Raw genomic sequence first — 13,237 nt, 5'->3', positions numbered from 1 at the left:
GCTGGTCTTGAACTCCTGACCTCGTGATCCACCTGCCTCCGCCTCCCAAAGTGCTGGGATTACAGGTGTGAACCACCACGCCCGGCCTAGGTTTCACCTTTGAACCCAGTGGAGAGCTCTGTTCCCAAGCTGTACCCTCTTCTATCTGGCTTTGTTCATCTTTCTATACTTACCCCAGTTTCTATCACCTATCCCAGCATGGCTCTGCAGGGTGAGCCTCAAGTCACCTGGGAGCTTGTTCAAAATCCAGACCCTGTTCCCTCTCCCAGCCCTGGTTCTGGGTCAACAAGTCAATGGCTCTAACATTAAATCACCTGGGAGCTTTCAAAACTCCACCTACCTGGGCCATCCTGTCATGTACTTGGGCCAGTATGTACATGTTGCCTTCATCAACTTTCATGTCATTCACACATCTGCAATCCTTCAACTCTGATTCTCTGTGTTTCTGTTTTTGTGTTCACTATGTGTTTGTTTCTATTTGTCTGTATTGATCATGGACTTATTTACTATTATCTGTTTGTAGCTGACTATATCATTCATTTAGCCAGTGTTAACTTTAAAAAAATCTAGTCAGGCATGGTGGCTCATACATGTAATCCCAGCACTTTGGGAGGCCAAGGCGGGCGAATCACCCGAGATCGGGAGTTCAAGACCAGCTGACCAAGATAGAGAAACTCTGTGTCTACTAAAAATACAAAATTAGCCAGGCGTGGTGGCACATGCCTATAATCCCAGCTACGTGGGAGGCTGAGGCAGGAGAATCGCTTGAACCCGGGAGGCAGAGGTTGCAGTCAGCTGAGATAGCGCCATTGCACTCCAGCCTGGGCAACAAGAGAGAAACTCCATCTCAAAAAAAAAAAAAAAAAACAAAGAAATCAAGATGTAGGCCAGGCGCGGTGGCAAACGCCTGTAATCCCAGCACTCTGGGAGGCCGAGGCAGGCGGATCACCTGAGGTCAGGAGTTCGAGACCAGCCTGGACAACATGGTGAAACCCCATCTCTACTAAAAATACCAAAAATTAGCTGGGCGTGGTGGTGTAGGCCTGTAGTTCCAGCTACTAGGGAGGATGAGGCAGGAGAATAGCTTGGACCGGGGAGGCAGAGGTTGCAGTGAGACGAGGTCACGCCATTGCACTCCAGCCTAGGCAACAGGAACGAAACTCCGGCCAGGCATGGTGGCCCACACGTGTAATCCCAGCACTTTGGGAGGCCAAAGCGGGTGGATCACGAGGTCAGGAGTTCAAGACCAGCCTGGCCGAGATGGTGAAACTCCTTCTCTACTGAAAATCCAAAAATTAGCCAGGCGAGGTGGTGTGCATCTGTAGCCCCAGCTACAAGGGAGGCTGAGGCAGGAGAATAGCTTGAATCCAGGAGGCAGAGGTTGCAGTGAGCCGAGATCATGCCACTGCACTCCAGCCTAGGCTACAGAGCGAGACTCCTCCTCAAAAAAAAGGAAAAAAAAAAGCAAAACTCGATCTCAAAAAAAAAAAAAAAATCAAGATGTATACATTTAGAGAAGGAAAGAAGATTTTATTTCTTATAAAAGGGTACAGACTGCAAGGTGACCATCCCACAAATTGGGAAGCATGCCTCTGACAGAGGCAGGAGGCAGAGAAATACTAGGCAGACAGGGGCGAGTCCCTGGCAAAACCCTACCTTCCAGCTGAAAAGCCTGAATCCTGTGGCCCAAAGTGAGAACTTCTATCCATCCGTTTGCCTGCTCTCTCCTGATTGGTTCTTTCTGAATAGTGCCTTTTTACCAATCAAATGTTGCCTTTTCCAAAACTACCTATAGCCCACCCCACCTCCCATCCTGTACCTATAAAGACCCCCCCCCCTCCAGACCCCAGACTCAGTTGGTAGGGAGAGATAAGTGGCTTGACTAGAGAGAGGCTACTTTACTTCAGAGTGAAGAAGCTAGACTTCAGAGGAGAAATGGCTTAACTTCAGGGAGATGGCCTGACTACAGGGAAGAGCCATCCGGAGCGGCCAGACTTCAGGGGAAGATTACCTGCCTGTCCCATCTGCTCTCCAGTTCACCTCTCTGCTGAGAGTCATTTCTACTGCTTAATAAAATTCTCGCCTGGCGCGGTGGCTCACACCTGTAATCCCAGCACTTTGGGAGGCCGAGGCGGGCAGATCACGAGGTCAGGAGATGGAGACCATCCTGGCTAACACAGTGAAACCCCGTCTCAACTAAAGATACAAAAAATTAGCTGGGCGTGGTTGTGGTGGGTGCCTGTATTCCCAGCTACTTGGGAAGCTGAGGCAGGAGAATCACTTGAACCTGGGAGGCAGAGGTTGCAGTGAGCCAAGATCGGGCCACTGCACTCCAGCCTGGGCGACAGAGCAAGACTCTGTCTCAAAATAAATAAATAAAAATAAAATAAAATAAAATAAAATTCTCCTCCTTTGCTATCCTTCAAGTGTCCAGGCGACCTCATTCTTCTTGGACACTAGACGAGAGCTTGGGACACACCAAGTGTGGGTACCCGAAAAAGGTCGTCATACTGGCCCTCTGCCCTCACTGGCAGACAGCAGCCACCCCACGTGGCAAAGCAAGGAGCCTACCGAGCTGATAACACACTGCTGTCCATGGACAGCAGAGCTAAGAGAGCACTGTAACATGTCCTCTGGGGCTTCAGGGTTTGCAGGCACCCCGACCTGGGCACCGCCACGGGGCCTGCATGGAGCCTCCTTCTGCCCACGCCCAGAGCAGCCAGCCGGATCCTGCACTTGCTCGCCCACATGCTCCCTCCCGCAAGGTTTGAGCATGGCGGGCCGGCCTAGACAGGGCACCCCCGTCGCAAGTCCAACAAAGAAGTCAAGAAAAATCCTGCATTGCCTCCAGGAAGGAGGAGAACTTGTGGTAGGAGCTTTATGCTGAATAGGTTGACTAAACATACATATTCAACAGGTTGCAGGAGGTGCTGTGAATATTCATCAAGGTGGTCCCATGTTCACTTTGTGGTGAATTAATATTTAGATGTATTACAATTAGGCCCTATATGTCAAGAGGATTGTTTAGGGACATGAAGGCACACAACTGGCAATCTCTGCAAACTGGACCAGTTGGTCCATGGCCAGTGGTCTAATTCTTTTTTTGTTTTTTTTTTTTGAGACAGGGTCTCGCTCTGCCACCCAGCTGGAGTGCAATGATACAATCACGGCTCTCTGCAGCCTCAACCTCCTGGGCTCAAGCGATTGATCATCCTGCCTCAGCCTCCCAAGGAACTGGGACCACAAGTTATAGAGACGGCGTTTTGCTGTGTATTGACCAGGCTGATCTCCAACTCCTGGATTCCAGTGATCTTCCTGCCTCAGCCTCCCAAAGTGTTGGGGTTATAACCATTAGCTACCGCACCCAGCTGTTGGTCTTATCAGAAGAGTAACTGAAATTAGTCTTTTGTCCAATGAAAGCTATAGTTAGGCTAGTAGAACAGGAGTTCAGTTAGTCAGCATCTGGGAGCTGAAGGAGCTGCAGTTGTTTAAGTGTTGCTTATCTCGAGGCCAATGCTTGTTTTTATTTATTTATTTATTTATTTATTTATTTATTTATTTAATACATCTTTCATTGGAAGCCAGTGCTTATTTGGCTGCTAGAGAAAACAAAACAAAACAAAACACCTTTTGCCAGTTAGAGGACAGTTATTTTATTTTATTTTATTTATTTTTTTTGAGATGAAGTCTCACTCTGTCACCAGGCTGGAGTGCAGTGGCACGATCTCGGCTCACTGCAACCTCCGCCTCCCGGGTTCAAGTGATTCTCCTGCCTCAGCCTTCTGCGTAGCTGGGATTACAGGCACCTGCCGCCATGCCCAGCTAATTTTTTGTATTTTTAGTAGAGACAGGGTTTCTCCATGTTGGTCAGGCTGGTCTCCGACTCCCAACCTCAGGTGATCCGCCCGCCTTACCCTCCTAAAGTGCTGGGATTACAGGCATGAGCCACTGCGCCTGGCCCTTGGCACCCCCCCTTTTTTTTTTTTGAGACGGAGTTTCACTCTTGTTGTCCAGGCTGGTGTGCAATGGCATGACGATCTTGGCTCACTGCAACCTCCACCTCCTGAGTTCAAGCGATTCTCCTGCCTCAGCCTCCCAAGTATCTGGGGGCAGGTACCACCACCCCCGGCTAATTTTATATTCCAAAGTCACCACAGTACTTACAGCACCCTCAGCCTGGGTGTCTAAGCTTATCATCCCATGCGCCTCCTCCCCTGTGCCAGACAACCCCACTAATGACTGGCCTGTGCACTCATTCCGCCTGGACCCCAACAACATCCCCGACTCCCTTTAGCCACTCTGCCCAGTCTCCTATTCACCCCATGCCAGACCCCTCACCAGTCCCACCATGCCGGGCACTGGGCATCCGCTGTTTGGACCACCCTCCCCTCCCGTCCCCTCCCTTGCCTTCCCCTTCCCTCCCCTCCCCACGGAGTCTCGGAATGCAGTGGCGCCATCTCGGCTCACTGCAACCTCCGCCTCCGGGTTCAAGAGATGATTCTCCTGCCTCAGCCTCCTGAGTAGCTGGGATTACAGGTGCATGCCACCACGCCTGGCTAATTTCATCATGTTGGTCAGGCTGGTCTCGAACTCCTGACCTGGTGATCTGCCCGCCTCGGCCTCTCAAAGTGCTGGGATTACAGGCGTGAGCCACCACATCCGGCCTTGACCCCTTTTCTTTCTGGAGCCTTTCACCTCCCCAGGCAAACCCAGGTGTCTCCTTGGTATCCCACATTCCCCCATTACAGTAACCATCACAGGGGATTGTGATTAAGTATCTGCTCCCCAGACAATGAGCTCCCTGGTGCCACCACATACCTGTCTCTTGTCCACCACTGAGCTCCCATGTCCAGCCAAAGGATTGGCACACTTAATTAGTTGAATGAATGAAGGAATGTGGCTTTACCGACAATTGTAATTTTCCTTTTTTTTTTTGAGATGGAGTCTTGCTCTGTCACCCAGGTTGGAGTGCAGTGGCGCAATCTCGGCTCACTGCAACCTCCACCTCCCAGTTTCAAGCGATTCTCCTGCCTCAGCCTCCTGAGTAGCTGGGACTACAGGCACACGACACCATGCTGGGCTAATTTTTATATTTTTAGTAAAGATGGGGTTTCACCATGTTGGGCAGGATGGTCTCGATCTCCTGACCTCATGATCCACCTGCCTTGGCCTCCCAAAGTGCTAGGATTACAGGCGTGAGCCACTGCTCCCAGGCTTTTTTTTTTTTTTTTTTTTTTTTTGAGATGGAGTCTGGCTCTGTTGCCCAGGCTGGAGTGCAGTGGCGTGATCTTGGTTAACTGCAATCTCCTCCTCCCGGCTCAAGCAATTCTCCTGCCTCAGCCTCCCAAGTAGCTGGAATTATAGGTGTGTGCCACCACGCCCAGCTAGCTTTTGTATTTTTAGTAGAGACCAGTTTTCACCATTTTGGCCAGGCTGGTCTCGAACTCCTGACCTCATGTGATCCACTCACCTCAGCCTCCCAAAGTGCTGGGAATAGAGGCATGAGCCACTGCTACCGGCCGACAATTACAATTTTAAAACGTAGTTGTGCCCAGCTCTTCGCAGTTAAGGAAGGGCTGATACACCGTCCTCTTTCCATCCTCACCAAAGCCCTGTGATTTGGGAAAGGGAAGATTTTATCCCTATTTCTTTTTTTCTTTTTGAGACGGAGTCTCGCCCTTTGGCCCAGGTTGGAGTGCAATGGGTGAATCTCAGCTCACTGCAACCTCTGCCTCCCGGGTTCAAGAGATTCTCCTGCCTCAGCCTCCTGAGTAGCTGGGATTACAGGTGTGTGCTACCACGCTTGGCTAATTTTTTTTTTTAATCTTTAGTGGAGACAGGGTTTCACCAGGTTGGCCAGGCTGGTCTCGAACTCCTGACCTCGTGATTCACCCACCTCGGCCTCCCAAACTGCTAGGATTACAGGCGTGAGCCACCGCGCCCGGCCTCATCCCTATTTCATAGAGGGGTAAGCTCTAGAGAGCTGAAGTGGCAACACTTGATTCTATCTCAGGTCGGCCTGATCTCAATCCTGGTATTTAGTGTAAGACCCAGATAGGTGGCCAGAACTGAAGACCCCTTGACTCCAGCTCTCAGAGAGACACTGTCTAGCGGCGAGACCTGGCACTTTTGCAAACAACTCCAGAACAAGGGGGAGAGTGGCGACAGTATAAGAGCATGCTGCGGGAAGTCAGGGGCGGTAGTATTTGAAAATGGGCGCTTGGAGAGTGGGAAGGATTTGTCCTTGTGTGGAACGACAAGAGTAGAGGATCCTAATACGAGGGCTCAGCCTGCTTTGGCGTACTCCAAGAAAGTCCATTGGAGGTCTGACTGCTCCGCTTCAGCCCCTTTAAGAGTGGCCCCGCCCCACCCAGCCGCCCATGTCGATCTAATCTGAATGACCAATAGTAGAAGAGAAGAGACCACTTTCGCGCTTCAACCGCACTAGGAGGCGGGGAAGAGGGCGGGAGAGGCGGAATATAAGCTTGGTCACATGACCCGCCTAATTGGCCAGAGGCTGCGGCGGCCCTGAGAGACTCAGCGATGCTCATTGGCCAGAAGAGGGTGGGGGCCTGGCGCTAGGCCACGCCCCCGGCGGCCGGTTTGGTTGCGCAGCCGCGGGGGAAGGAGACGCTGCCCTTCCGCAGCGATGGCATCCCGGGTGAGTATCGGCCCCGGCCGAGCCCCCAAGGCGGGCGGGCAGCGCGGCAGGGCCGGGACTTGAGCGGAGGACCGAGTAGGCGCAGGTGTCCGGGCCCAACAGGACCAGGAAGGTGTCGGGGTTGGAATGAGTGGGTACCCGGGCCGGGGACGGTGCGAGAGGGTGCCTTGCTTGGGAGTGGAACGAGAAGGTACTTGGGTCAGGGAGGTGATGCCCGGGCCTGGAACGTGGCGGGGATTGGAGCAGGCGCGCAGGTACCCGATCCGAGGCGGGGAGAGCACCCGGGATGGAAGGAGCAGGTGTGCGGGCCGTGAGCGGCGCCAGAGGGTACCTGGGTGAGTTTCAAGGATATTCCGGGGTGGGGGCAAGAGAAGAAGGGGCTGCCCAAGATGCCTGGGGTGGAGTGAGCAATTTCTGAAGACGGGGATATTGCTGAGGTCCAACGCGGGGATGCCCGGTGCCCGGCATGGTGGGACTATTGAGGGGTCCGGCATGGAGTGAATAGGAGACTGGGCAGAGTGGCTCAAGGGAGTCGGGGACGTTGTTGGGGTCCAGGCGGAATGAGTGAGTGCACAGGCCAGAGTCATTAGTGGGGTGGTCTAGCGCAGGGGAGGAGGCGCGTAGGATGATATGCTTAGGCACCCAGGCTGAGGGTGCTGTAAGTGCTGTGGTGACGGTGGAATGAGGAGGTGTCCGCCTAAGATTGTAGGGCACGAGAGATGGCTGCCCAAGTGGGGCCAGGCCCTGCACAGCAGTAGAAGTGTCCATTTGGTAGGGGACCTTGCCGTGGACTTTTCATTGTGGAGAGGAGGTGGAGGGGTCTCAGCTTAGTCTCTGGAGGACGGACAGGGTGCCAGGGGGACGGACACAGTGTGGGTTGACTGGATTTGGATCCATCCCTGGAGTGAAGCAGGCTTGGGGACTGGTGATGTTACCTCGCACCTGCAGGCTCTGCCTCCCAGTGGGGACAGCAGGGGCTGCTCTGGACTCTCCCGCAAACAGTGGGCCTCAGTCACCCCTGTAGCGTTTATTTGTTCAGGCTCATCTTTAACACCATGTGGGCTTCTCACTTGGGGGCCCAGAAGTCCTACAGTTGTGGCCTGGAAGGAGCAGTGGCAGTTGTAGCAGGCAGCAGCTGGGAAACCCTGCCACAGCCTTGAGATCCCCCAGAGCTTGGCCGCTTAGTACTCGGTGACCTCAGGCAGGCTGCCTCATCTCAGAGCCTCCGCGTTTCCCCATCCTTGAGATAAACATTGGCCATTGCGAGGGTTCTGAGAGGACTGGACCCAAAGCCTGTCGTGGAGAGCCTGTTCTGGGTCTGGCCTGGAATAAGAGCTTGGGAAATAGTAGCTGCTGGCCCTCTGATGTTCTTGTCTTCCCTCTTTCTGAGACCTGAGCCAGCCTGGGGTTGGGGTGAAGGGTAGGGGGACGTGGCTTACAGTGTTAACCTAGGTCCTGACCACTGCAGCTCACGTAGCTCAGTTCACAGCCTCCTGGGCAGATGTCTCTACCCCTGACAACCTGGAAGCTTCCTTAGCCCGCCCTGTCCTCTCACACACCCCCGCCAGCCCTAGAGCGAGACTGACAGGCTCCTCAGTCCTTCCCACTCACTGGGGAGAAGCTGTTTCTTCTGCTGGCCCAGTGACTTTGGCGGCCATCCCAGGGAGACAGGGTCTGTCCTGGCCTGTGTGTTCCTTCCGCTTGAGGTCCCGGGAGACCTTGAAGGCATCCTTGGGCTTGGAGCTGGAAGTAGGGGAGGACTCTGCCGGGTCTTGGGGTCCAGGCTAGGTGTGATCAAGCCACTTATTTCCTGGCCTTGGGAAGGGGCAATGGGGTACCCTGGCAGGGAGGGGAGTATCTCCCAAGGTCCAGGGGAAAGCTGCCCAGTACTCTGTGGTCTGCTGGGGCTTGCTACTTCCTGCTGCATGTCAAATTTAGCAAAAGCATTGTACTGAGCACAAAGTCTGACTCTACCAAGTACCAGCTGTGTGACTTTGGACTCCTGACTTAGCTTGTCTGAGATTCAGTTTCCTCATTGGAAACCAGAGGTGAGGCTGGGGGGAAGGTGGGTGGCATCAACTTCACAGAATCCTTTTTTTTGTTTGTCTTTTTTTTTTTTTTTTTTTTTTTTGAGGCAGAGTCTCGCTCTGTCACCCAGGCTGGAGTGCAGTGGCGCGATCTAGGCTCACTGCAACCTCTGTCTCCTGGATTCAGGCGATTCTCCTGCCTCAGCCTCCCAAGTAGCTGGGATTACAGGCACGTGCCACCACACTAGCTAATTTTTGTATTTTTAGTAGAGACGGGGTTTCACCATGTTGACCAGGCCAGTCTGGAAGTCCTGACTTCAGCTGATCCGCCCGCCTCAGCCTTCCAAAGTGCTGGGATTACAGGCATGAGCCACCCCAGCCAAACTCACAAAATTCTAATGATTCAGTGAGATGATGGATGCAAAGAATGCAGCACAAAATACATAGCATGGAGTAGCTCTTTGTTTTGTGTGTGTGTGTGTGTGTTTTATTTTATTTTATTTTTTGTTTTTTATTTATTTATTTTTTGAGATGGAGTCTCACTCTATTGCCCAGGCTGGAGTGCAGTGGCGCGATCTTGGCTCCCTGCAAGCTCCGCCTCCTGGATTCATGCCATTCTCCTGCCTCAGCCTTCTGCGTAGCTGTGATTACAGGTGCCCGCTACAACGCCCGGCTAATTTTTTGTATTTTTAGTAGAGATGGGGTTTCACTGTATTAGCCAGGATGATCTTGATCTCCTGACCTTGTGATCCTCCCTCCTCGGCCTCCCAAAGTGCTGGGATTATAGGCGTAAGTCACCGTGCCCAGCTTCTTTATTTTATTATTATTATTATTATTTTTTTTGAGACAGAGTTTCGCTCTGTAGCCCAGGCTGGAGTGCAGTGTTGTGATCTCAGCTCACTGCAACCTCTGCTTCCCGGGTTCAAGCGATTCTTCTGCCTCAGCCTCCTGAGTAGCTGGGGTTACAGGTGTGCACCACCACGCCCAGCTAGTTTTTTGTTTGTTTGTTTGTTTGTTTGTTTGGGACTGAGTTTTGCTCTTCTTGCCCAGGCTGGAGCGCAGTGGCCCCATCTTGGCTCACTGCAACCTCCACCTCCCAGGTTCAAGCCGGTTCTCCTGCTTCAGCCTCTTGAGTAGCTGGGATTACAGGTGCGTGCCACCACACCCAGCTGATTTTTGTGTTTTTTAGTAGAGATGGGGTTTCACCATATTGGCCAGGCTGGTCTCAAACTCCCGACCTCAGGTGATCCACCCATCTCGGCCTTCCAAAGTGCTGGGATTATAGGCGTGAGCCACCGTGCCCAGCAAGAAAACATTCTTAACTTTGTGGGAGGTAAAAAGATGCAATGATTCTCAGTCTGGGGTCTAAGATTTTTGCTTAGCAAATGGTCCATGGGTTGAAAAAGGTAGAGAAAATGTGGCTTAAAGCTCTAAGTCTGAGAGTGACCTGTCCACCTCCCAGGTTCTGGGTCTTCTCCCGGGCTGGCTGGCCAGAGATGTTTCCGCTCGCAGGGCCCCTGGTAGGCAGAGGGTCTGTGGGCGTGGGGCTGCCTGCTGGCAGGCAGATGCAGAGGCCTGGGGCCTGATTCCAGGCCTGGGGTTCCAGAGGCAAGCTTTGCTCCCGCCTCCTCCCCCATGGACACTCTTCTTGAGTGCATTTCTGCATGTTCCCGTGTGCACGTTCTCTTGTCTGACTTGGTCATCTGTCTCTTAGCTCTGTGGAGGGGCCCTCTGGTATGTGTGTCCCTGTCCTTCTGGGGCGTGGATGGTGCCTGGGACCCAGCTGGCAACCAGTTGAAGACGTTCTCCTTAGAAGCTCTTGGCCCTGAGGACTTTGCCTGGGGCATTGGCCCTGCCATGGCGTTCCGGAGGGCTGAGGGCACGTCTATGATCCAGGCCCTGGCCATGACGGTGGCCGAGATCCCCGTGTTCCTGTACACGACGTTTGGGCAGGTAAGGATCAGGGTGGGTTGTACCTCTGGTCTATGAAACACTTCCGTGCTCAGCCAAGGGCTTCTCCATGTCCAGGAACGCTGAGCCCTCGTTCTTGCTTTGCCAGACCTCTGGTGTCTCCTCTTTGGACTGTGTTTGTTGTCTGAGGCTTCAGGCCTGTTCTTTAGCCTGAGACTATATGAACTCTTTTTTTTTTTTTAATTAATTAAAAAAATTGTTTTGGCCGGGTGTGATGGCTCACGCCTGTAATCCCAGCACTTTGGGAGGCCGAGACGGGTGGATCACCTGAGGTCGGGAGTTCAAGACCAGCCTGGCCAACATGGTGAAACCCTGTCTCTACTAAAAATACAAAAATTAGGCGGGCGGGCTGGGCACAGTGGCTCATGCCTGTAATCCCAGCACTCTGGGAAGCTGAAGCAGGTGGATCACCTGAAGTCAGGAGTTCAAGACCAGCCTGACCAATATGGTGAAACCCTATCTCTACCAAAAGCACAAAAATTAGCCAAGCATGGTGGTGTGCACCTGTAGTCCCGCTACTTGGGAGGCTGAGACAGAATTGCTTGAACCCAGGAGGCGGAGGTTGCAATGAGCTGAGATCATGCCACTACACTCCAGCCTGGGCGACAGAGCGAGACTCCACCTCAAAAAAAAAAAAAAAAATTAGCTGGGCATGGTGGCAGGTGCCTGTAATCCCAGCTACTTGGGAGGCTGAGGCGGGAAGATCACTTGAACCCAGGAGGCGGAGGTTGCAGTGAGTCAAGATCGCACCACTGCACTCCAGCCTGGGTAACAGGGTAAGACTCCGTCTCAAAAAAAAAAAAGTTTTTTGTAATAGAAATAGGGCCTTGCCATTTTGCCCAGGCTGGTCTTGAACTCTTGGGCTCAAGCCATCCACCTACCTTGGCCTCCTAAAGTGCTGGGTTTATAGGCATGAGCCACTGCACCTGGTCCTATATGAACTCTTGACCTCAGTTACTCAGTCTGTAAAAGGGGTCAGTGCCCTCCCTGACAACTCACATGTTTGTGGCTGACTGGGATCTTGACCGAAGATCTGCCCTGTGGGGTACAGTCCCATCTGAGGGGCTCCCAGGCCCGGGGGGCAGAGGGTGAGGTGCAGCAGTAGGAAGTGTTCAGATGGGGTGGCAGGTGAGTGAGTGTCATCATCTTTGAGGCATCACTGAGAAACGGGGGTCAGCAGATCTGGGTTTCATGTCTGCCTCTGTCACCTTGAGCATATGTCTTCACGTGGGTGAACCTTAGGTTCCTCGTCTGGAAATGACAGGGACTCAGATGGGTACCCCAGGCTAGGTCCTAGTGCAGTGCCGGGCACAGCTGGTGCTCGTTCACTGCGGCTTGTGTGCTCATGACTGAGGGTGCTGGCCCCTAGACCTCACCTTCTCGGCACTGGCATCTTGCCATCCTTTTGTTTTTGTGGCCTGTGTTTCAGGGAGGCTGGTCAAGTTCCCCGTCTAGGGTGGCTGCCTCTCAGTCTCTCGTCTGGTCGGCAGATGTGCCGGAGAGCCGGTGTGTGTCCCGTCCCTGAGGTGCTCTGGGGCGGTCCTGCTGCCTTGGACCTTCCCCAGGGAGGTGTAACCGGCAGCGTCTCCTCTTCCCTGCAGTCTGCATTCTCACAGCTACGATTGACGCCAGGCCTGCGGAAAGTCCTCTTTGCCACGGCCCTGGGGACTGTGGCCCTGGCCCTGGCTGCCCACCAGCTGAAGAGGCGACGGAGGAGGAAGAAGCAGGTTGGTCCCGAGATGGGAGGGGAGCAGCTGGGCACAGTGCCCCTCCCTATCCTCTTGGCCAGGAAGGTCCCTTCAGTGAAGAAAGGTAGGTGTGAGGTGGTGGGCATAGGCCTGACCTGAGGTCACATCCTGGGGTCATATCCCAGCTGGGTCACTCTCTACTTGGGGATATTGGGCCAGTGTCTTCCTGTCTCAGAGCCAAGGTCTCCTGATCTGTGAGCGGGATGGCAGTAGCATCCCTCCCTCCAGTCACTGTACTGGAGGGTGATGCGGTTGGATGCGCATGCTCCATTGGTGGAGGTGGTTTTGGTTGTTCTCATTAGCTGAGGACGCTTTGGAAGCACCTTGGTCAGCGGGGGTCGGGGATGTGGCTCCTGGGTCCAGAGAGGGACGTTCCCCAGGCTGAGGAGCAGGAAGAGCCATGTGGTTCTTGAACGACGCAGTATTCCTCCCATCCCCTTCTCTCTTAAAAATTGAGGTTCAGGCCGGGCACGGTGGCTCACGCCTGTAATCCCAGCTCCTTGGGAGGCCGAGGCGGGCAGATCATGAGGTTAGGAGATGGAGGCCATCCTGAATAACACGGTGAAACCCCATCTCTACTAAAAATACAAAAAATTAGCCGGGCACGGTGACGGGCACCTGTAATCCCAGCTACTCAGGAGGCTGAGGCAGGAGAATGGTGTGAACCCAGGAGGTGGAGCTTGCAGTGAGCCGAGATTGCGCCACTGCACTCCAGCCTGGGTGACAGAGTGAGACTCCATCTCAAAAAAAAAAAAAAAAATTTGAGGGTTAATTTGCATGCAGTAAGATTCGTACTTTTTAGCATACTATTCTGTGTCTTTGACACATAG

At 53.2% G+C, this 13,237-nt stretch overlaps 1 protein-coding gene across 2 annotated transcripts in view; it reads left to right on the top strand.

Annotated features, from left to right (window-relative positions):
* Positions 1–6,517: 6,517 nt before the first annotated feature.
* MIGA2 (mitoguardin 2) overlaps positions 6,518–13,237 on the top strand; it is a 37,021-nt gene continuing 30,301 nt past the window's right edge. The window contains exons 1-3 of one of the 2 annotated variants that reach the window (XM_034929243.2): positions 6,518–6,661; positions 10,403–10,641; positions 12,261–12,471. In XM_034929243.2, the coding sequence (XP_034785134.1) occupies positions 10,546–10,641; positions 12,261–12,471 (307 nt within the window). In that variant the 5' untranslated portion in view covers positions 6,518–6,661; positions 10,403–10,545. Of the gene's footprint in view, positions 6,997–10,402; positions 10,642–12,260; positions 12,472–13,237 lie in introns of both variants that reach the window. The other variant, XM_034929242.2, reaches the window with a different exon arrangement.

Source organism: Pan paniscus, chromosome 11 (genome assembly GCF_029289425.2).
Source record: "Pan paniscus chromosome 11, NHGRI_mPanPan1-v2.0_pri, whole genome shotgun sequence".
NCBI classification, from domain to species: domain Eukaryota; kingdom Metazoa; phylum Chordata; class Mammalia; order Primates; family Hominidae; genus Pan; species Pan paniscus.
Note: the sequence above shows the minus strand (reverse complement) of the source record. Positions and strands in the feature narration are given on the sequence as shown.